Genomic DNA, 25475 nt, shown 5'->3' with positions numbered 1-25475 from the left:
CTAAAGAAAAGTTTGGAAACATTTCTCCTCCTCTTTGTCTTCTTTAAGTGGGATTCAACATAAACAGAATAAGTAGATGACTCAAGTGAATAACACTAATTTTTATTTTTAAGTACAGCCACCATAAAACTTAAAAGAACTATGCAAGTCTTATGTTCAGATTTTATTTCTAATTATTTTATTATTTTATTTTAGGCCAAAGACTCTCCATTCACTGTTTGGCACAAAGACAGATAAGTTTCACTGTAGATCTGTAGTTCATAAGAAAAAGACAGAAATCCACACATTTGGTTTATCTAGTAAACAAAGTAATGCACAGCTGTGATTTCTTTTTCCCCACTCAAATACTGGAAGTCTTCTGGGAAAGACGTCTGTGCTTTGGTTAAGAACCTACAAATCAAAAGTGTAAGTATGATCCTTTTGCAGAATTACATTCTTGGAAATGCATACAGTATTGTGTACCATGTCCCTCAGAGAAGGCACAATTTATGAAAAGAATATTAATGAAAAAACAGAATAAGAGTGACATCCACTAATATTGGTGGACTTTTATTTATGTATTTATTATTTAAATCTGGGCAAGACCTCCTCTTGTATTTTCTCCCTCTCTGCTCCAAAAACAAAAAAAAAAATCTTCAAAGTAATTTCAATATTTATAAAATCAAAACTTTTTCAGGCATGAGCAATTGTAAGAAAGAAACACGAGCCAACAGTTTTCTACTAGTGCAGAGTTACTTTACAAACTAGATGTAGAATAGGCACTATGCTTCAAAAAACTCATGTATCAACAACAAGCAAATGATTACAGGCAACTTTTTTTCAGCTTCATTCTCTTTGCATACTTGAGATACTGTGGCAGTAAAGCTGATCATTTCGTCTAAAGTGCTTGATGAAAGCAGCGAAACTATAAAAATGACAAATTAGTGGAACCAAAAGTGGAAGAGTTATATTTATCATACAAAACAAGAAAAACAGGAGGATTTTCACATTTTCTTCTTCTATCTCCCTTAAAGTGTATAGAGTTTGTAACACATTTTTTTCTTTACATTTCTGGGATACGAAGTCATTTGATATAAGACTCAGGAACAATATTAAAAAAACCAAACACAAAGGCGTTAAGAAATGAGGATTACATAGCAAGTTTTAGTCATTAAAAAAAATCTTTGGGAAAATGCTATATAGTACTTTCAATGACTTTAAATGCCCCGATACTATGTATTTTACAGTAGAAATGCAAGAGCCTTTGGAATGCAGCAATGCTTGGTTCTGTGTACATTTCTCTTAAGACATCATCTTTTTCTTACATTCCACTGAGCAGAAGACCATCCCTTCCACTGGCATGAACTTCTGGCCAATGAGGCACTTGCTGCAGCAAGAACACAAGAAGCACTCCTGCGTAGCGTGCCAGTTGAAGTTGTTGTATGTCACACGCTGGACTTCGGGATCTATAGCATTGTGACAGCCTTGGCAGATCTGTTTAGAAATGAAACAACACTTAAGTGAAGCACACACATCCTCCCTAGAAATTCAATTAAAGCTGAAATTCTTCAATTATTTTCAAGAAGACGGGTATTAAAAAAGCCTTTGAAATAAGTCTCCAGCTTTTGATTTTCCTTTATTTTTAAAGCAGAGTTTCCAATCAGAGTGCAGCTAAGGACACAAAGCAAAATGGTAAACACACAGAAGTAGTTAGTTGCTGCTGGGATTAAATTTACACAGTAATGATGGTTAGGATTTCTCAACACCCAAATAATGATAAAAAAACTTGTCACACCAGGCAGTACGTATTTTAGTGTATTACCCATATATTTGAAAGGTTTAGTTACAACTTTTCCTGTGTGTTTACAGCTGTAAAGCAACGCCAAAGCATTAAAGGTTACTAAAAAGTCTTGGATGTAATTCATCTTAATCTGGTTGTCAAAAATAATTAATACTTTAAAAAGGAAAAAAAAGGCTCTCCAAAGAGTAAATCCTCACACCTACCTCAAGATTACTAACTGCCAGCTAGAAAGAATAGCTTTTCCCTCCATTAACTATATAAATAATCCAGATGCACTTCAGACTGAACTTCAACTAACAGCTAGTTAATTGGTAGATATTGAAGGGACCATCAGCTCAGATTAGAGTTCCTAGCATAACTAGGAATCAAGAACTACCATCCTTTCCCAAAATTCTAGCTTTATCCCAGTCACCCTCCTTTATAACTCAGGTGGTTAGAAATACAAAGAAACAAAGTACCTAGATTGCAGTCACCACTACAGGCTTTCAAGCAAAGCAGCTGAAGTCAAATCCCATTGATCACAATGAACTACAATTGAAATAAACTAAACTTTTTAGCAGCATTACTCGTCTTTAGTCCTCTTGGTACAGGATCCTGCTTCACCACTGACTGATAAAGCTAAAGGTATTTTCAGAACAGCCTTGACCCCTGCCAGAGGTTTTTGTCCAAGTTTATAAATTGACAAAATACTTCTATGGTTTTATGTTGTTTTTTTTTTTCAAAGGGGGAAAAGATGATTGACTTAAGCCTAAACCTGCATTCAATTTATACTCTCCAGATACTCCCACATTGGGAGAAAGTAAGAAGTTTCAAGACCCATAGATGTATGCTCCCTTCCTTCACAGCACCAACATGTCTGTAAGGGCCTTACTGCAGCATGGTTCTTCACATAGCAGGGTTTGCAGACTGGCTTGTCGTTCACCATGACGTAGATTTCCCCAGCCAAAACACAATCGCAATCAAAACAGCAGAAATGCTTCAGATGCCAGTTCTGACCCTCCGCTTGAGTATATTCATTGCTGAATATTAGCTACGAAGAACATAAACAAATATTAAATATATGCATTTGAATAATATTTCTTCTAATAAAGCTAGCCCTGGGATGTTTAATTTCCAACTCCTGGTGATTCCACCCTTGCAAATTATTTCATCAACAAAAACAAATGCGTTCACTTGTTTGTTTCTTAAAAGTCTCCATTTCGTTTATTAAGAGCCAATAGATGCTAAAGACAGCAGGCAGGCTGCTCTCTATGCTGCACTGGGTGTAATTTAGTAAGGCGCTCCCCCTAGTGACCTTCATGAGGAAGCAACGGCATAATTCAGACAAGAATCTGCCTTCACGTATTACATCCCATGTCCCTGCAAACCACACAAAATTCCCACCAAATCCACAGGAAATTATGTATTTTCCTGAGAGTTAAGTGTCCAAACCAGTTTCAGATCCTTGCAACTATAATCCGCTCAAATTGGTGAAGGCACATCATCACCCTGCACTTAAATATTTTACCAAAAAAATCATGTTCACTTCTTAGGGGAACAAATTTGTGTGCTAAAACAAAGGACTAGGGTATTTCCTACCTCATCACATCCAGCACAGCGGGGTTTTTCGCTATCGCAATAATGTCTTCCACAGTACAGGTTACCATTCTTCCAGAAATAGATCATGTCTACTAGGAGTTCACTGCAGGTGCAGCAGACAAAACAAGCTGGGTGCCACAGTTTGTCATATCCAGCGCGCTCTGCATAGACAGCTGGGTCACCTTCTTTCATGTTCAGTTTGCAGCGATAGCAGGACTGGAAAGAGATTATCACCAAGTTAAATAAGTCTTTGAAGAGGTACATTTATAGTAATTACATATTACTAACATATTTAATAAATCTCACCTTCCTGAAATGAAAGCATTATATTACTCCCATGATAAGACAGTAGTGTGACATGATGCCACAGTACAGGCTTAACGAAGCAATTTAAGATGATGCACATTCTACTGAAATAGTAGTAGTGCTACTTAAATGGATCACTGTATTTTGCCAAATTCACAATTTTGCAACTGCAGCCCAGGTCAAAAAAAACCAAAAACAAAAGTAAAAAACCCCCCAAAACCCCACAACTCCCCTCCCTCCCCCCAGACAAAACCCAGCACCATCACACAATTAAAATTCACATTGTGGTCTTGCATACTCAAGAATAAGGAGAGAATAATAAGGAGCCCCCAAAGCAGACTAGACTGTGACTAGAACACACAGGAAAAAAAAAAAAAAGGCTGTACTTATAGGTCATGAGAAGATCAAGCCATATCTGCATCACTAGTGAGAAAAAAGATGAATATTTAAAACTCATTCTGTTTAAAGCTGTGTTCTCATGTCACTCATGGCTGCTGTCCAATAGTCTGCGATTAATGATCTTAGGATAGGGAGAGTGATTATGGAAAAGGGACTACAAAGTTTATGAACACAGCCACGCTACAAACAACTCCAAAACATTAATAGTCTCTCTTCTGGCCTATACATGCTTACAGAGAGCTTTGTTATCAAGTAAAAAACTGCAGGTGGTACATGTTACAAAAGCAAAAATTCTAATCTGCAGATTAATCATCAATTTGGCATTTCCTGCACTCCAGTTGGTCTGTGGACTGGGCTGAACATCCTGGGAAGGTTTTTGCTATGATTCACATCGCTACAAGCCCAGCCACAAATGGCCTCAGTTTTCAATTGACAGTGTGTGTATATATACATACACACACACACACACACATATATATTTAAAGTGACTTGGCTGTAAGAGTTATTGCTCAGACCCCCACACTTGTTTCAGACAAGCAATTTCGAAATACACATAGAAAGACATCGAAAGGGGAGGAAGAAGAGCTTGGAGTAGAAGGAAAGGGGAAGTACTGAAAGAGAAAGTGCAAATATATATGTATATAAAGCTTTTTTGACTCTTCTTTCTATTTTAGACCTTATACTCCAACAGGAGTCAATTGGAAGGTTTAGTTGTTGTATGGACCTAGATCAGGGCAATTTGCCGAACATCTGCAAATTTCCAGCCTAGGTGGTTAAAGGTACATAAAGAGATTTGCTTCCTTACTGCATGAAAATATGCTGAGTATCCTTTTTTCTGTTAGTCAGCTTTTAATCATGGTGAAATATCTATTTATTGTAAACACAGAGGCAATTATTATTGGTATATTTACATTAATAGTGGAGACTTGGTTTTTTGTTTGGTTGGTTTTTTTCGTTGTTGGTTTTTTTTAATCACGTTTAAAAGAATTGCAATCAATTGTTATAACAAATTTTTCAAGAGATTCTATTTACCACAGCTAGAGGAAAACATCCTTTCAGACTCAATCTGAACGAAAACATACAAGAAGATTTGGAGAACAGAGATGTAGCACTAATAGAAAGAAAAAAGTGGAGACAAGCATGGCAATTCTTCTGCAAGGTATTTAAGAGCTCTTCTCTGTATTGGTTTATTTTGAATTGTTAAAAAAAAGAATTTGAGATGATACCACAGCATATAGCTCAGACTAAGTCACATTGGAGAAATCAGACAAAAAATACTTAAAATATCTAAATCCTGATTATTTAGCCCAGGATAAACGCAGTGCCTAGCAATACATAAGGAACTCAAGTGTTCACTTACACTGTTAAACACTTCTAAGCCTCTGAATCACTACCCACAGTGATGAGAGATGCCTGGCCTAAACAGTAGGTATTCTCAGCTGCTTGAGTAAGAAAGCATTGGAAATTACAAACAGGTGTAACATGAAAATGAAGCATCTTTTAATAAAATTACTCAAGAGGAGAGAGTGCTTCCTGCCCCTGGCGTAATGTAGTCCAAGTCAGTTGGCCAGCAGGGTACAGTGCAAGGTGTGTATTTCTGTGCGTCTTTCTTGATGAGGTAAGTACAGAATTGCTGTGGTGAAACCAAAATAACCCAGCAGGAGAGGCTAAGTAATGACAAAATGACAGCAACCTAAAGCCACAATAAAACAACATTTTTAGTAGTCTAGAATTTCAGTGACAAGATAATAGCAGAAATAACTGAATAATTAATTTTAGAAAGTAGCTTCAGGTAACTAAGTGGCACAGCTTATCACTGATTAAGGTAAGTGGGCATGTTCAAAACTAAAACTTAAGTGTTAAAATACTATGTCAGTTTAAGAACCAAAACCACACCACCATCCCAATAACACTAAAAGCCATACTCTAAAACCATCTTAAACCTTTATCTCCATCTAAAACTTGTATAATCCTTTCCTGTAAGTAACCTGGAGACAAGTAATTTTTAGGATTCATACATATAACAGTAACATTTCTGCAAATCAAGTTACAGGAGCTTTTGCCACTCTGAAGTGAAGGTCTACCTTCACTAAACTGATTTAATGTTACTTCAGTAATCCTATCCCTATTTTGTATTTATAATTGGTCACAGACACATGTATAACAGAAGTTATGTCAGAAATACCTTATTAAGGCTATAGTTTTAGAAATATCAGTGAAAACCATGTAATTTAACATACTTTTTTTGTGGAACTATTACAAGGCAGAAATCAGATGCCAAAAAAATAGAACAAAATAAAAAGTCCAGCCGTTATATGACTTGGCTTGTTGAACACAGGAGGGAAAGGTGTTACTTTTTTATTTCTTAGTTTCATTTAATTTTAAACACAATTTGTCAAGTGGGTAATTTTGGTGCTCTTCCAAGAAAAAGGAGAAAAACAGGCTTCTAAAATGAAACTAAACTCTTCAAGAGGACAAAAGTGCAGCAATTAGTCCATAAGATTACAGAAGTTTCTTGATTATTATTCTGTAAAAGCTACCCTGCTATACTGTATCTCCAAGATAACGTTTTTGCAATGGGGATGAAAAGGTCACCTAGGAAATTATTTGCTGCAATGCACTAAATACAGTCAAAAACCAGAGTTCTGTGCAGACATTCACAATGTTTTCCAGTTCCCCTTATTTCTTTCCCTCCCTAGATTTTCACTCTTTCAAATTAACAAGCAAGTTAATTGGGTTAAAATGACAAAAGAAAGCATTCCAATGGTAATATACTTCTTTTTATTTTTCTTATACTTACATATTGAGATGCCTTCCGATCTGGGGACTTGTTCTCCATCGCTCCTACAGCAGCTGAGGTGCCTCTGTCACCATTGTTCACGTTATTATTCTCGGCAGCTCTCGCTTCCAGCTCACCAGGGAGCTTGACATCTCCTACACCAAGCGCCTCGTTTTTGTACTTCTTCACAAACTGTTCCATCTGCTTAACTTCATTGGGGGAAAGCTCATGGCATTTGGAAGGATCCTGATCGTGAGCAGGCAGCTGCTTTGCCAACTGCTTCTTCCTGTACTGCGCACCTTCCGAGCCAGCAACAGGCTGCTTCTCCTTTGGTAGCATCTGCATATACTGTCTAGCCTGAACCAAGGAGGAATTAAGATATCAGATGCCACTTCAACTATAGACCCATCCTTCTAAGCAAACATGCGACTAAAATCATCTCTACTGTTGTTAGCGACAGTCAGATTTGTCAAAAACAAGGTTCTTTCCATAAACATTAAGCTCCTGAAACAGCAGATTGAGATAAAATACAGCAGATGCATTAATTATCACAGAGTATGAGACAGACCTCCTTTTAAGTCTTTTACAGAACAGAGTTATTACTTCTCAGATAAACAATAATTAACATTTACACAGTACCTTGTCTCTTCAAAACTATCTGAAACTACTGATCACCAACATAGCTTTTAAAAGTAGAAGCTGAAATAGTTTGACTGGAGCATGCAGCCTGTTGCAAAAATAATTCTAGCTAAATAAAGACAAAAGCTCCAGTTTTAATAAAGCACAGACAAGCCTAAAAAAATCAAATCAAAGTAGCAACTGAATGTTAGGTAACAGTTAATTTAGATACACAAGTTAAAATATCATTTTTCAGTGAATTAATCTGAGAGGTAGGTCACAGATACTGCAATTCCAGCATGGATCACACAACATTGCAGTACAGTAAATTAGCAACAGAAGTTCAAAAACTGAAGCAAAATCCTCAGAAGGCTATCTACCATCTCATCTACTTCAGCTGAAAACATACTGGAAGAGAGTTCTTCTTTTAGATGTCAACACTGATCTTGTTCTTACCATATACAGTAAAAGCTATATACAAGACTGATTGTTTCCCTTAACTTTAAACAAAGGCATAAATTGTTGTGGGGTTGGTTTTTTTAGTTAGAGGTTTTTTTGTTTGTTTATTTTGCTTTTTAAGCCCACACTCCATGCAAATTTTTCATTTAAAAAGGCAGATTAGAGAAATTACACTCCAGGGACTTAGCAGATAACTCTGAATCCTATCTAATAAAAGATACCTCATCTCCCTGGATCTCAAGAAGTTCCATAGATAAGTATCCATATCTGCAAGATGACACAGGCAAGACTCATTAAGCAGGCATAATATTTTCAGTTTTGAGGAAGAAGAAAAGAAGAGGTACACACAGAATGAGTACAAGGGACAAATCTATCCTTCCAGTAAGCTCTACTTCTCTGTCTCCCATCAACTCCTGCCTTGAACATGAAGAAAAAAAAAAAAATGGGTCAGACTTACAAGTGTCTGATTCTGAACAGGAGGAGCCCACTCATAAGTCACAGTATTGATGGAAATGTTCTTCTTGGCTGGCACTGGATTAGTCAGTATCATTACATTGCGTTTATACATGGGAATGCCATCATTCTTCAGCTTTGCAATAAGGGTGGTGTATTTTGTATCTTCAAAGAGTTTCCCTACTTTCCGATCTTCCTCATTGCTTGTGAGGACATCATGCTCTTCCTGGCCACATTTGCAGTTGCGGCATATTTTTCTGGAATTTATGGAAAAAAAACAAAGTCATAGTCTCAGCTGAAAATTGCATCTCACACCAGCTGCATGTGTAGTAGTATCACTGGAAACTCAAAACTTTGTTTTCAGTGCTTTAGTTACAGACTATATAAGTTACTAAGCAGTATGTCAAACACCTCTTGAGCATATTCTTTATTTCTTGTATTATTTACATTCTTTATGTATCTGATCACAATCTCTGTGAATATCAGTCAATTACACCAATGCATTTTGAGTATGATGCTACATCATTCTTTCAGTTACATCTCAGTACTGATCACACGTATACATGTGCATTATGACCCACATACCAGATTTATTATAAGCAGCCACCCATGAGTTAACTTAAATGCATCAACATGATCCCCCAGCAATCATTTATTTGGGCTTTTAGTTTCTCAGGTTCTCTGTATACACACTCAAAACTACACACACTATACTACTCTCTTCATATGCATTTCATTATATGCCTGACATTTCCTTATCACAGGGATGCTATCAAGTGGAAACAAATATTTCCTAGAAAGGAAAAAAATGCACACAGCTATACATACAGCATAATTACACCAAGTACTGTTCAGCATTTAAAAGAGTAGATGAAAGAAAAGTGAAAAGCTTATATGGACAAAGCCTTCCAAATAGCACTGAATCAAATCAGAGGTACTCCGGCACATGCTGCACGGAGAATTTTCACAGATAACATCCTTAAAAGGTAGAAGGCTTTACTTAGATATAAATGGTGTTCTCTCACATATAACATATTCGAGCTCCTTTGATTAAGGAATTATTAGTTAGCAATTTATTACTTTAAGCATAATTAAACAATTCACATTTAATAAACAGAACCTTAGATTAGACAAGCTCATTTGCCATTAACTAATGTCTTCCCCAGAGCTCCAGTTCAAAGCAGTCAGCCACAGTACACAGAGATTAACAAGGTTGGATGTTAACTAAATGTTCTTCTTATAGCCCAAGAAAACAGACCAACCTTCTCGATCTCTAGTTTGAAGAGGAATGAGTAATATTTTACCTCATAATTTACTCTTCACATAGCATAAAACGACTTAACTATAAAACGTCTTTCAACCCTGCTCGCCAAAACCCATCTAACTCTAAAATTGTCCTGCATATTGCTATCTAAAGTCTCGAAGGCAAGATGGATGTCGTAAGGTATGTAACAGTTACATGACAAGAACAAGCAATAACTACAGCAAGCCCATTAGGTGATGGAAAAGGAAAGAAGAAGGACCTGCACAGAACTGGTCACATGAACCCGACGTGATGCACAGCCAGCTCCAAAGACAAGCACTACATACACACACCATTGATGGGGGCACTGCCATTTCAGTGTGTGATGGATGCTGCACGGGTCACGTTATTATACAGCAACCACAAGTTATGGTAACCGAAGTTACGAAGCCCACTCCAAATACAAATAGCTAACCCTGCAATAGAAATGAGCCACTCCATTCTGAAAATAAAGAATAAAAATAAGAAGATTAAGCAGAACAGACTCTGCTTTGCAACACAAAAAACCTCAATAAATGAAATGTAGGTTGTCTGACAGCTTGCATGACTTCCAATGCATTTCCACATCAGGAAATATGCATAGAATTTCAAAGCTGATAACTTATCTGGATACCTAGTAACCACTAAGCACTTTGCAATCTCCCAGCTTCCCAAAATTCTCCCAGTGTGAACTAGCATTGCCCACTAAGCCTAAACGCTGTACTATGCATCTCAAGCACTTGCAACATAAAACTTTGGCAATCCTCAGCATCAGTCTATATGAGTCCTTACTTAGCTCATACTTAGAGATTAATGCACTATTAAAGCAATTTATATACACTTTGCTCATCTTTTTTAAGGTATGCATGTGATTATAACCTATTATCAATCCTCAATCATGTCTTCTTCAGGATCTAACACCAGGTGACAGAATCGGACCTTACTTTTGGCATGTTTACTTCATTATTACGACATGACCATCACACAGCTATATGCCTCACAGCACCGATGCAACTTGAATTCAACCAGTTAGTCCAAATGAACAATAGCTTACCAGATATTTTCTTCGTTTTTTCAACTGAAGTCTTCAGCAATAGTAAGCCCTAGCTTTAGTCTTGTTTCTTGACAGGGTGTGCTTTAATAACGTTGGTGAACAGACAAGACAATTCCCAGGCAACCTACAAAGACTCATACGAGGAAAGTATAGCCTTGCTGTCCAGAACTGCTCTGCTTGTACAACAGAACTCAGTAAGAACAAATTGTATTGTTGTACTGCCTGTGTGGTCACAACTTGGCGCAGCTGTCCCCACTCGGTACAACATCTAACTGCAGTGCAGCAGCATCAACAGCCTGCAGAGACCAAACCATCCCCAACAAGTCTTCTCCTAAGATTTTCACGTGTGCTGGAAAAGCCACAAGGGCACCTTATTTTTGCTCACACTATGTCATGAAATTGCATTTTTATTTTCTAGTAGTATCCTCTCAGAATGCAGAACAGCTTCGAGATCCTGTTTGTTTCCAGCTAGGAAAGCACCCTGACTCAAGTGCTTTTATCATCTTCAGTCCCATCTTGAAGCCTTAACACATCGCACTAATTTCAGAATCCTTGTGAGATTTTCTGTTGTCTCGATAAACAGATAGACAGATACTTGCAAAGAAGTGAAAGCATGCAACATGTCCTTCTCCAGGTCCTTCCTGGGTCCCACTGTGAAAACCAGCATAGAACTACAGTGCTTTACACCTGCATTAAAAAACCCCCGAGATACTCACTAATCTCCCTCTATCCCAGACTTAAGAATTTGGCTGTGTACATTTCAGTCTAACGTTATCTTCTTGCTCTTTCAGAATTAACTGAATATCTCTTAGCCTCTGTGGAGTTTGTAATAAGCTGTTACATGGGCTATGTTACAAAATTACAACTGTAGTGGTTCTGACATTACAGCCTGTGAAAAGCCTCCAAATTAAGCAGAAAACAATCCAGAAAGAATGTGGAGAATGCTGAGTCACATCTGAGGTCAGCTTATCTCAGTAGGTCCAAGGAAAATCTCAAAGGCTGTTGCCATTTTCTCTGCTCCCCGAGGCTCTCCTGGATCTCAGCCACATGAAGATGTCTGTGCACTGCTAACAGCCAAAAAAAGTTTATTCTCCTGATTTATTATCCCTTTTCTTGAATAATTTCCAGTCCTAAAAGATGTCCAGTTGACATTTCCGCACATTACTCTTCCTGCAGAGTACCGTTTACAATTTAGTCATACCTTCTTCCAAAGGGTGCCACATCAGAGTCCTGTTCATTAGTCCCTGCCCCTTTTGCAGAAGGGCTATGACCAATTACTTCTGCTTAGAATGGACCAGCTGATCATTTCTTTGACTACAGTACAGCTATCTTACTGAAGCAACCCCATCCCATTACCTCAGACTTACACTTCACAAGTCTGTCTGATAACTGAGACTTAATTTTTATTTTTAGTATTAAACCAAACACCTTCCATGTGCCTAGAAAACCAGTTGCTATTATATACATACATACATATATATAAACACATGTGTATATATAGACTTAAATTTATCGCCTTTGCCTTGATCAGGAAGATAGGCACTGAGAATTTCTTGTTCTCTTCATCTACATTGCCAGAGATATTTTCCCTTCATGTGAGGGCATTTGGCAGGATCCCTGCTGAAGGGGGTCTTAGGGACTCCTGCTTATATGTTCACAGCTCTCAGGACTTCAGCAAGGGAGAGAAATGTTCCTCCAGTCAAATCTCAGCAGTTTGGGAAGCTTTTCCCATTCAAAACATGGAAGATAGGGAGAGAGCTTCAAAGTTTGTGGGACTAAAAGCTGCATATCACTGTGAAAGACAGACGTAGTAGATTATGTCTTGCTTCTAGGTCTTGAGCAGGAAGAAGGAGGAAGGTAAACAGATTCCACCTTCTTTCCCAAGCTAGTGAATTTCTATGTTCTGGTTGTCTACTGACAGCAAGGATCAAAGCAAGGATCTGGTTAACCATCCACCTACTTTTCTATATTTTGGTGTATAGAGAGGAAAAATAACTTGGATCGTGACCCTTCCTACACTGTCTTTGCAGTGTTTCCTAGTGATAGGAGACAGCAGCTGCAAACACAGAGAAGCAGTCAACAAATACCTAGCAAGTCCTGCGGCTTGTATCCTCCACACAGAAAGACCAACCTCTTCCTATGATTCTTTCTGTTATGTGTTATTGCTATTAATCTTGCTATAGTAATTGTAAATGCTTTGAACTATGCCTCAGTACTTACCAGTCAGATGTAGTATCAGAACATGTTAAATCCAACCTTAAAGCTCTCCCTGTCTTCCAGGGATTTTATCTGTGCAGAGAAGCCAGATGCTGAAAAAGGTCATTCCCAAGCTTAAGATTCATGTCTCCGGAAGCTTTTTAATATCTTGGCAAGCTGCATTGTCTACAACTATTGCTTTCTGGTATATACATGACCAAGATGAATCAGAACCTTCCGTCCTGCTTTTAGCAACTTCTGACTCCTGTCCCACACTTCCCTCTAGTGGGAAGCACTATCCCAAGAGCAAACGCATACCTCAGCAGCAGTCTCTTATAACCAGCCTGCCCTGCTAATTCTGTGGAGGCAGTTTTGCATCTGAAAGAAGTCCAACACCTCAACTGAGAAGACCCTGCCTGCTGTTGCTGCTATGCTTGGACAGAAGCATGATTTCGAGGACAATTTCAAAAGCAAAAGCAATTAATGCACTAAGATGAAGCAGGTGATTGTCCTCTGTTCAGTCACCACTGTAGACCATGACTGTCACTGTATTCATTTGGTCTTCAGCTCACAACACTGAGGCTTTCAGTAAAATTTGTTCCCAAATTTTGAAGTTCTAAGAGCTTTGTCGACCACCATTTCTCTGCTAGCCTTAATTAACAGTTCTGAATCTATGTAACTATACCAGACACTGTGCAAGAATTATAGCACAAAATGCTTAAAGAGCATTTGCTACCCTTGAAGAGGTATTTTTCAAACACTCCCAGTACAGAGAAGAATGGTGCGGCAACTCCGTGTTAAACCCTGCTACCAGACAGGTATACTTGGATTTTTTTAGTGCACTTTTCAATCTGACTCCCCAGAGGCAAGAGCCGAGGCTTTTTTTGTGCAGAAACTCACAGATATACTCACCTCTTTGGAGGTACACCAGAGTTTTCATGCATCAGACCAAGGAACAAGAATTATGGGATCTGCTGAGGCTCCTCAGCTCCACCCAGGAGAGGGCAGTGTCCCCCTTGCACAGACCACAGCAAAGACTGCAGTCTGCCCATGCTGCACACACAGCCACTGCCACACTGTGCTATGTCGGGAGCATACAGGTACTTTTCTTCATAGCACCCGTATGGTGCTGTGTCTTGGATTTGTGGTTGTAACTGGGTTGACAGCACTTGCTACTGCTAAGCAGAGATTGGAGAGTGTCAGGGCTTTGTCTTTTTCTGGACTTAATACTCACATCACCAAATAAGCTCGAGGTTGGTAGGCAGCTGGGAACGGCACAGCTGACTCAAACTGGCCATAGGGATACCCTATGACACCTAACATCATGCTCAGCAAAAAGATAGGACAGAGGATGAAGAAAGCAGGGTTTCTAGCTTGGTAAACATAACTTCAGAAATTTTGTATCTTTTTATCCCAAATTCTTCCCTAGGGAAGATTAAGCCAGGAATTACAAGGTCTGTTAATAATAGGAACTAAGGAATAAGACTATAAGAAAGAGTGGAGAAAACATTAACTGGCCTAGTCTTTCTCCCCGACTTGTGATTTTTTCCATTTATCACACTGGCTCTAAAAGATCTTTCTCTCAAGTAGGAAGTGACAAAATTTCTCATCCATCTCATGGATAAACAACAATACTTGCTCCTGCAAAAATTTTTATTCTGTTTTATCAAACTGCCTACACATGTTAACTGTATTCTATTTTTCTATTATATCCACATGAGTTATTGAAAAAGTCTTTCCATAAATTATTAATTTCTTCTATTTTTAGATGATCATGTTTACTTATTAGAGTATTACCACTCCTTGGTCCATGTCCTTATTTGTAAGTTATTTTGTATAGTTATAAGTTACAGATACATAACCAAGAAGCTATACCCTCAACTAACAGCAAGTTTTTGCTGTGGTCTGTTTCTCTGATTATTTTCTAAATTGAATGTAAGCTGCAGCCAAATACTTAGGTAAAGCTGTGAAATCTCCAAGGCCTTATCTGCACCTGATGCCACTCTGGCTGGGATGTAAAGATTACCTTAAACAAACAAACCCAAACCCATGAAATAAAACTCTACTGCAGATACAGTTATGACTGTAACTAAACAGCATTGGTGAAATGCAGTCGATTCCATTGCTAGTATGTGCTAGTGCTACTAACTATTATTTCATATCCTGTGCAGGCTGCTCCCTTTAAGAGGGCTTTTTTCTTTAATAAATCAGAATCACTAAGCTATATGTTGAATTATACAGCTATATAAAGCTACATACACCCAGTATAATCAGTGAACTGAGCTAGCTAGACATACACATTAAGGCTTCAGTAAGACAACAAAAGTCTTAATGGAATACAAAATTTCTGCAGAGGTAATGGCATAGACTAATAGTGCACAGCCTATTTACTGCAGCTATCATGAGTTCTTACTGGTTTAGGAAGAACACATCATCCAAGGCCAAGTACTATCTAACTTGAATTATTACACCTCTTTTCCCTTCTAAGTCACTTGTAGATGTACACAAAGTTCCAGTGTCTTTTCAAAATAAGATAATTTACCTAAAATCTCAGAGCAAAGGTTATGTATTAGGTCAGGAGCTGAGAAAGCATTTTATTGCTGAGAGAAAGCACACTTCTTCCCTGTCACCTCTCTTACCATGGGGACAGATGTCTGCACAAACCTACTTCAACTGTTTATTAAGCTAAAGCAAATGCTTCAGTACAAGTGCTACCATTGACTTCAGTACAGATGAAATGTATGTTTGTAAGTGATTACATACTTAAACACACTGTTGTAATGCAGCTGAGAGGCCCTGGCCCTGAACCTAGACACAGCTTCTTTAAAGCAACTGAACAGTTTAATTGAAAGAGAGAACAAAAGCAATTATTTATACATTTGCATACATGTACCAAGATCTGCAGTGCTGAGTCACAGTTTTGGAGACATCCAGTGGCACTTACCTCCAGAAGTGAAGCTCAAATCCTTCACACTTATCCTTGCATTTTAAGCAGGGGGCACCAAATCCTTGCTCATGGCCCAAGCCCATCTGTGTACAGAGTAAAAGGAAAACTACAGTTAGCTTCAAGGAATATGCTGCATGAAGGATCTTACCGGCTGCCTTTACAATCCACAGTCCACAACTAAAGCAAAAGATTAAGCCATGAGGACAGCATTATAAGGTCCCCTCACCTTTCCATTGTACCTACTCAAGTGTTTGTTTGAGCCTGTTGCAGGGTTGAGCCAGCAGACAAAGTTAGCCTTAGCCAAACCAAGTATTTTTCTGGTCATTTGTCTCCCCAGCCCAGGTCACTCTGCAAGCTTCCCACAAGGGAAGAAGCAGGTTCTTTGCAGCCCTGACTTAATTCTGTGGCTGTGCAACCACAGCGAGTGAGGCCATAAGACCTCAAGTCAATGGACATTTAATCCTGCTGTCAGGACAAAGTGATTTGCAGCATATGACTTGGCAAAATACAGAGGATCAAAAAATAAACAGATGCCACATTTACATGCACTAACGTGGGCATCTGATAGGAACAACTAAAACATGTAAGTGATTAGTCTAACATTCCTGAGTATATTTGAAACTGCTTTGATCGTGACTGAGAGCAGAACATACCCTTTGTGTTTCAACTGGACTACTACCAGTTTACTTTCCAAGAAGAAACAGCACAGTTAGCAAAAGCAATGACCATAAATGATACACAAAGGGTTTCACTGTGAAGAGATTAAAAGGGCAGATGACCAATTCACAATGCAGAGAAAATATGAGAACATAAAAACCAGAGCAGAGCAAAGGCCAGATATTCACACAATATATCAACACATCAGCAAATTTAACTGAGTAACAGCCACTGGAAGTTAGAATTGAAAAACAGATACCAAGCACTGTAACTTCTGCCTTCATATAACACAGTAAATTTAAAATGTCTCATTCCAGCTCTTTAAACCTTTGGAGAATGTTGCTCTTAAATCAGATGGATTAAGGACCATAGCTTTGTGGTCACAGCTGGGTGTGCAGGCTGAGGGGAACCCATCCCCACACTCTCATCTGCTGTGCCAGTAGTGTGAGGAGCACTCCCAGGGAGCTGTGGGTAGATGCAGTGGGTGCAATAATAATCATGAAGGAGACAGCTCACCTCCAGTTTGCCTTTTTACCATGAATGGAAAGCAAGCTCAGGCTGACAAGTTCTAGTACTAATCTTAGCTCTGGCAACAATAATACAACACCAGGGTTAATTACATGTGATTATATGGTTTTATTAAGAAGTTTGCAATTTACTCTGAGAAGTCATACAACTATTGTTGTACGTACGAGGATATAAGCAGGTCAGCTTTCACCTTGTTTCTGTCCACAATGAAGGAACAGATTATCCACAAACCACTTGCTCAACACAGAACACATGATAAGAAGCAGGAAAGACCATGTTCTCAGTTATTCTGTAATTTGAAGGATCATTGCCTCTACAGTAATTAGACATCCCCAAGGAAATTATGAAGGTTTCCTGCAGATTATGGTTTATTTAGGAAGAGGAGATACTTTGGCAGCTATTAAGCTACTGCTTGCAACTACAGGGGCAGACAGAGGGACATGAAATTATTTCCTCCTTTCTTATCTAGAAGAAAAAATACAAGCCCGCTGTGATAGTTGTGACTTCTTTAGGAGCCTAAAGGCTCAAGAAGTTTACATGCTGCAGGCACTAACCTGAAGCCAGACCAATAGACACCTAAAATAAACATAATTTTAAAGATTAAGTTCTCTTCAAACAACCACACTTTTGTCATATTGGATATATAAAGCTAACAGGTTAATACAAGGTCACCTCCACTGAAGATGGGTGTTTACAGAGGTCATCTCACCTGGAATCCAGAGCCCTGCCACAGGCACACTGTACATCACGCACACACCCTGTACATCAGAAAAGAACTAAATGCTCACACACAAACATGACAAAATGTTGGCCAGGATGTTCTCTGAAGAGAAAGAGGAAGCTAAAGCAACACAAAACAACTGTGGGTGTTCTTTCAGGACAGGTTGTTTTTTTGATGCCGGTTGATTGGTGTTTTTTGGGAGGTTTTTTTTGGTTGGTTTTCAAAACCATCCTCCCTAAAAAGCTGTTAAACTTAAATTGTGCTTGCACTGTCAAAAAAAAAATAAATCTCCCTCCTCCTCATTCCCTCAAAACCAAAAAAAAGCCCAAGTCAACATTAACCCATTCTCTCTAGCTGCTGCTTCAGCTAGAAACTGGCATTGCTTCTTTCTGCTTGCGCTCTCCCCTCCTTTAAAAAGAGGGGAAGAGGCAAGAAGGGGAATAATGAACATTTTATTAGTGTTGTAATCAGAAAGCCTAGAAACCTAGGATCACTTGTGGACAGAGCACTATTATGCAGTACACAGAGAAATAACTTCAACATTTCAAGAATTCCCAAAACAATCAGAAATGCAAGAAAGAAAATGAAGAGTTTTTGCAATTTTTGTAATACATCGTTTCCAAACCTCCTAATAATTAGGGAGCTTTTAAGCCAAAAATACCTCTCCAGAAGCAAATTAAGGAGAGAAAATATATGCTGTCTAAATTGCTCCACCCAAAACATACTCCCTCTCCAGATTAAATTGACAACAACCAGCCAGCCTACTTCCATCTTCACAAGCAGCAGTCTCGGCACAGATTTCTTCAGTAACACTGGATTCCACGTCCCCACTCCAAGAATAAAGAGCCCATCACTAAATCATCATTAAATAAATACTTGTGCAGCTTGAGACAAAAACTGAATCAGCAAACAAGACAGACTTATTCAGACATATTTCTCAGTTCGCTGCAAAAGAGAAAGAAGGGAATGACCTTTCTATGTGTGATGCCTGGTCACCTTATGGAAAAGATTTAGCTTGAAACTAAGAGGCACATTGAGAACTGAATTAGACAATTCCAGATGCATGCACAGGCTCTGCCTTTGTTCTGACAGAGAAACTACAAGGCTACTTGCCAAAAATAAAGATATAAAAGAACAATAGCACATAGTACTTGTGACTATCTAAAAGTCAGTGCTCTACAGTCCTGTAACAGCAATCTTCTGATTCAACGATTACCTAACTCTTGATCCATTTGGATGTTTGAGTGGCCACCTCAAGTGATATTGTTTCCCATTTCCAATGCAAGTTTGAGGAAAAGCACCCGTACAGAACAACAGAACAGATTTCTAGCATATCCTAACGTACTTTACCTTCACATCTTTGTAAGTCCCTAAAGCCAAGTACGAAGAAAGCCAAACAAAAAAACCCACCACAAACAAGTCGACCATGAGAATGAGACACATTAGACTCATGTGATGTGCATGCTTTATTGCCGAGATCTGATCTTGTATCACTATATTCTGTACCAGCAGAAGTCTTCTCTAGCAGGGAAACACAACAAACTGGAAATTAAAATAGGCTACAGTATTTAAACTTTAAAAACAGAAGAGCTATGCTATATCTTTTGATTCCAGAATGGAAAAAAACCAACCACAAAAGACATTTCTATCTGGACAATGCTCTTACAAGACTTCTACAGACACTGTATGAGAAGAGAGAAAAAAGTTTCATCTGTAGTGACCACTTTATATTTGTTATTAACATGTCTATTAAACTCGATTGCAAATCTGTCCTAGCTTTTTAAAAATATGCATTTTGATTTCGGGAAAAGTTGACTGGAATTAGGATGTAGAAGCTTGGGTAGGGAAGTCCGTTTGTACAGAAAAAAGGATGCCAGAAAGTGGTTGCATCTAAGAAAAATATTTGAAATATGATCCCTGCAGAAGAATAAACCAAGGAGCTACGGCAGCCTATGACAGAAAGTACACAAGTACTAAGAATTTATTTTATTGTGATGTCTTCAACTAAATATCAAACAGCTCAGAACATAAATATTTAAGACACTGCTACACAGTCTACCATCAAATGACTAACTGGATAGAAAACAAGAGGTATGTGTTCACAAAGTCTAGCATTAACTAGCTAAGTTTGAATGCAGCTGAGAGGCTTTATAACACTGTCTATAAACCTCCAGTACAGCAGTATCCATCACCTAATGCTGCAGAGGCATTTTCACAATGCTTGGTGTATTTTGTTTTGACATCAGTGCTCTTGCCCGGCTGCATCTTCTAATACTGGGTTTTCAGAAGCAGACCTGGAAAGCTACACAAATTTAGTCACTAGGTTCTTTAGCCAGCGTATGTTTTTTTTCAGTGAGTGGTTCCAAGAAGCTTCAGCTAGATCACCTCAGATTGAAATCAAGGCACAAAGGAAGGGTTAGGCAGACTTTGAAAAACAAAGACCACAAACACATACAGCAGTACCAGAGCACAGTTATGTCTGGTGTAATCTGGGACTGTCATGACAGAAGCCTCCTTACTACCTTGAAGTTTAACCTATTCATTGGACCAAGTATAAGACTCTAGATAAAGGTTTGGCAAGCTTTCATCTTCATGGGCCAACTATTTCTGCACATCTCCAGCACCTAGAACCACCTCCCTAACTACAGGAAAGCTGAGGAGTGACTTTTTACAAGGGCAGGTAGCAACAGAACTTCAGGTAATGGTTTTAAACTGGAAATGGGTAGATTTAGACTAGATATTAGGAAGAAATTCTTCAGTGTGAGGGTGGTTAGACACTGCAGGTTGCCCAGGGAAGTTGTGGATGCCCCCTCCCTGGAAGTGCTCAAGGCCAGGTTGGACAGGGCTTTGGGCAACCTGGTCTGGTGGGAGGTGTCCCTGCCCATGGCAGGGGGGTTGGACTGGATGATCTTCAAGGTCCCTTCCAACCCAAACCATTCTATGATTCTATGATAAATCTGCATGTTAGTAGAAAGTATAATTAGGGCTTTGTTTTTACACATACATCCTATATAGAACATATATATATACATCCCATACACATATATTAGTTACATATATATAAACCAAACATGCATCTGTGTAAAATAGATTGTGAGATGTATTCTTTAAATATAGCACAGTATGTATATATTTACATCTCCCCTATTACATCTGTAAACTTTAGATTTGCTAGAAAGAAGCCAATGATTTGTAAGACATTTGGTATACTTTCTTGAGGTAAAAGAAGTGCAGTTTTAAGCAATTTTCACCAGTAGAATTTCATTCACAATTGCTACTTACCATCATTATTTTACTTAGAAGGAAAAACATTTCCTTTTTTACCAGGAACACTTGCAGAAACGGATCATTGTGCCTTTAATGACAGAATACTGTAACTTAAAGTAAGTTAATTTTCCATTTCATTGTTTAATACTTGGCTTAGAATTATGCCATATCAAAGAAAGTTTCACTTGATCTTAGAAGTCATGCAGTGCTGCATTCAAGGAGTTTCTTGGCTTGCTATTCAGGCATTTTACGGTATTTTATGGTCAAACGCCTGAGGAGTACTTTTGCCACAGGAGGGATAAAAAAAATAAAAACAATAAAAAGAACTTTAATTTAGCCTTGCCATCTTTGCCAAGCTGATATCCAGGCATGATGGAATAAAAATAACTAGGGGTGAGCATTCCAATATGCGTTCCAGAAAACTATTTAATTTTTTTTTTTTTTTTTTGTCAGGCTGGGAGGGGGGGCGGGAAATCCCACCACAACATATGCAGGAAGTAATTACTCAGTTTCCTTGTTAACAAAACTGAAGTAGTTCCTCTCATCTCCACACTCATTTTCATAGTTCTCCTTGCAGGCAAAACTCACCCATTAATAAAATTGTGTTTCCTCGATCCTACTATAGATAAGGAACAGAAGAAAAGATCTACCATCATGGGTTTCCATGGCAGTAACACCAACACAAACAGTGACCTCAACAGGAAGTGCAGCCCAGCAGGTATTACTAAATCATGCTTTGCAAAACACAAAAAAGTTGACTTTGCTCCTATACATACTTTATCCACCGCTCATTTATCAAAGAGCATTACAGCTGTTGACTTAACAAGGTTTAAAGCACTCAGTGTTTGGTTTTCCACCATAAGAGATCAAACCAAGTCTCACTTCACAGAAAGAGAACCACACAGACATCTCATGTTGGAGAAGTTGCACCTCTTCTACCCAAACTCCTCTGCCCCTAATCCATCACAATCAAAGTGCCTTTTATAAAGCAAGTATTATTCTGTGAAAGCTTACACCGAACAGACTCGCTGCCAGATTCTCATTTTCTCTAATGAAGCACGAGACTGTGCTGCCAGCAGGACTGCAAAGCAGGACTGTGACCTATGATTCATTTCACCAAGTTCACAGAGGTGACAGACAGGGCAGGAATCCAGAATAGCAGAACTTTGTTCTAACAAAAAGCATTAAATCTTCATTTTCCCTATACCCTCAAAGCAAGGTTTGAGAACACAGTGTATATTGTATTAGGGAGAAATAGTGGTCTGTTTGTTGCACAAGTACTTTTCAAGCTGGAGCTACTGTTTTTAGTCTTCAGCTCTGTTGTGCAATCTCTTTACATACAAAGCTATCTTCATGATCCTCAAATGAATGAGCAAATCCAATTCCTACTGAGAAAACGGAGAAAACTGTATAGTCAGCCTTAAAATTTCCATTCCCTTTAAAGGGAAATTATAACACACAGTAAGATAGACTTTGTATTCACATAGCAGCTAAAAAGACTGCCTTGCAACTGTATTTTCCCACACTATTCACTGCCAGTCATTTTATGTCTCTACGCAGCATGGCAACATGACTACAAAAAAAGTTACGCATTATTCCACATATATGTATATGTTCTGCCTAAATTCTCAGTGCTGTAAATTAATTCTGAAATTTGTATTTCCTGTGGTTGTTCAGAGCCCAGGACTCAGACCAAGAGAGATCTGGCTACACAGCAGACTTGCTTCCTCCAGCCACTTGTGAAGGCAGCAAATGAGTTTAACAGCACATCAAATAAACCAAACAGAAGTTAAATGAAAAGTCTGAGCTGAAGTAATTGTGCTCTTAGATTCCTCACAGCCAAACACTTAGGAAGGGGATATTAAAGAACTGTTAAATCGCAGAGGGGGGAAGGGAGTGTGTGGAAAACCCCAAATCTGATATCAACTATGAAAACAAGACTTTCCTGAGCCAGCTCAGAAGTGTTTTCTCTTCATGCAAACCCAGACACAGATATAAGTGTACTATTCACATGTATGTGCACATTTTTATCCAGTACAGTAACCAGCTCCTTGCAAGCCAACAGCACCTTTCCAAAGGGACAATGCAGAAGCTCACAACTGAAGAATGGACTCATGTACTACTGACACTTGGAGAAATTTTAGAAATGTCACCTTGGAAACTTCATCTCTTAAGTTTTCTAGAAGCAGAAAATGTTCCTTTATATTACCCTGTGCAGCTGTGGGCAGGTGAAATAACTTGAGTCCTTTCAGCCCAGTGCATAAGACAAAGACAGGGATTAGAACCATAATGTGTGGTTAAGTAACCATTACTGCTGCTGGTTTAAAAATCTGACATGGATGTCTCCACTTCAAGATAAGTTTCTCTTAAAGGCCAAGTAGTTTACTGGTTTTGATAAACTTGATTGGAAACTTCCCAGAATGTTCTTTCACCTTTCAAAGAAAGAGGGAAGTTGGCAGAAAACGAAAGAAGTAAAAGATAGGAAAAAATAGATTGAGAACAGGAATTAAAGGATGGAGATCGAAGACATGCAGCTATTAGACAGTTGACATGAACTGTTACTCATTCATTCCAGTGTAAAAAAACACTGAAGTTTTAATTAAGTAAATAATGGTAGTCAAAATAGAAGAAGAAGAAGGATTTAGTACTGAACACATTGGTACATGGCAAAGCTTTCCAGTTTTCCCTGCATTGACTTGTCACAGATCCTTGTCTGTTCTCTTGGGAAATGAGCTTTACCCAAGTTACAAAGAGAAAGAAGGCGATAAAGAAATGTGAACAAGAAAGGGGAGACAGAAGAACACCACAAGTAATTTTCTGAACATACATATAGTAGAAATAGAGAAAATGTGAAGTTCTTCACATCATAAACATCTCTTAACTGCACTGATACTAAAGCTGAACAGAACAGAAAATACAAATTGCTTTCTATAAACAGAGCTTTGCTGGTTTCTGTCGTGGCACCAGCAGCACATTTGTCTGAGCAGGTGCAGAAAAGTCTTCAGAAATCTTTGAAGTTGAGGAAAGAGGAGAATAAAAGATGACCAAAGAAAAATATTACAAAAATAGTCAAATAAACTTACATCATACATAACTACTGAATAATTATAGTGCAGCTATAAGTTCACTCAAACCAAGACTCCACTATCAGCAGAATTTTCTTTCTTTTTCTCTTTAGATGGAGAAATTCTGCATAGGAATGCTCCGCCTCCCACAGATACACATCTCTCCCCTCCTGGAATTAAGAAATAAACTTTTAGTGAAAAAAAACTCTGTGAGGTCATCAAGTTTAAGTTTTAAATTGTGCTTAGAAAATATAAGCAGATATTCTCTAGAGCTTGTTTTCATTACATACAAGCAGCCACAGAAGGGGGACAACCCTGTCCATAAAACTGAAGACAGTGATAGTACTCAGCTATACCCATCTATACCTTGAAGGCCTAATGTTGACTGGGGAATAAGAGACGTTTCTCCAAGGCAGGACTCTCACCCAGGAGACATTACCACATGGTGACATCACTTGAGGAAAGCTGTAACTCAAGGTTAACCTGCTGCTTCACTAGGATTCAGTCTTGACTTAACAGGCAGCCTTTCACACTGCACAGCTACTTCCGTATCGGAGTCAGTTTCTAGCCTGCAAGCTGGAAAAGCATACAGGTACACAAAACTGTATATGCATACTTTAAAACAAGTTACTTCCCTTAAATATAACAATTCAGCAATACAAACCACACATGCCTATACAACATGTGTTTTAAAAGACTAGCTGTCATATATTAATGAGGGCTATGTACAGATTTAATCCTTGTGCACATACAAAGCTCTTTCTGGCTTTACCAAATGGTGTTGTAGCAGATATCACAGAGAAATCCTTACTAAAGGAAGTCATTGCTTATGTGCTGCATTTAATTTGTAAAAGTGCCAGAAGCAAAGATTTAGAGGTGGTTCCCACAGGAAGCCAGTTCTACAGATGAAGTTTTAAATAGTGAGTTTTGGAAAGAGATCTAGTAGAGTTGGATTATCTATCACTTTCTGTTACTTACCGCTTAGTTCTTGACAGTTTGACTCCAAACTAAGTAGCCAACATGACTTTAAAAAAATAAAAAGCCCAACTCCAAGTTTCTGTCTCAGGAGGACAATCCATACAAATGTTGACAACACATCTGTAGTAAGCTAGTCACATCAAAGGTCAGAAATCAACCTTCAGCATACCCAGGAACAGTATTTTGGCTGGATATAATTTAGATTTCACACAGACCTACACATACCTGAACACAATTGTTAGATCTCAGGAGGTTTTTTGAGGGGGATATGTGTTTTCAGCGCATGCCAGAACAATAATACCCACTCGACTACCTGGGGAACACACTGTAGTGTCGTAACAAGCTTCGGGAGCCGAGGAGGAGTTTTTCTGTCCTGCCGGAGGGCGGGGAGCAACAGCAGGCGCTCAC

At 38.5% G+C, this 25475-nt stretch overlaps 1 protein-coding gene across 1 annotated transcript; it reads right to left on the bottom strand.

The window, feature by feature from the left end:
• Window positions 1-1165: 1165 nt before the first annotated feature.
• On the bottom strand, window positions 1166-15934 carry TES (testis derived transcript (3 LIM domains)). The gene is made up of 6 exons (XM_010194190.1): window positions 15849-15934; window positions 8377-8629; window positions 6864-7199; window positions 3359-3574; window positions 2652-2810; window positions 1166-1473 (listed from the first exon to the last, which is right to left on the bottom strand). Exons 1-6 carry the CDS (start codon window positions 15932-15934, stop codon window positions 1282-1284), a joined length of 1242 nt encoding a protein of 413 aa, XP_010192492.1. The 3' UTR covers window positions 1166-1281.
• Between the last annotated feature and the right edge of the window lie 9541 nt (window positions 15935-25475).

The sequence above is a fragment of the Mesitornis unicolor genome, unplaced genomic scaffold (assembly GCF_000695765.1).
Source record: "Mesitornis unicolor isolate BGI_N332 unplaced genomic scaffold, ASM69576v1 scaffold53681, whole genome shotgun sequence".
NCBI classification, from domain to species: domain Eukaryota; kingdom Metazoa; phylum Chordata; class Aves; order Mesitornithiformes; family Mesitornithidae; genus Mesitornis; species Mesitornis unicolor.
This window is presented reverse-complemented; position numbering and strand designations above follow the sequence as displayed.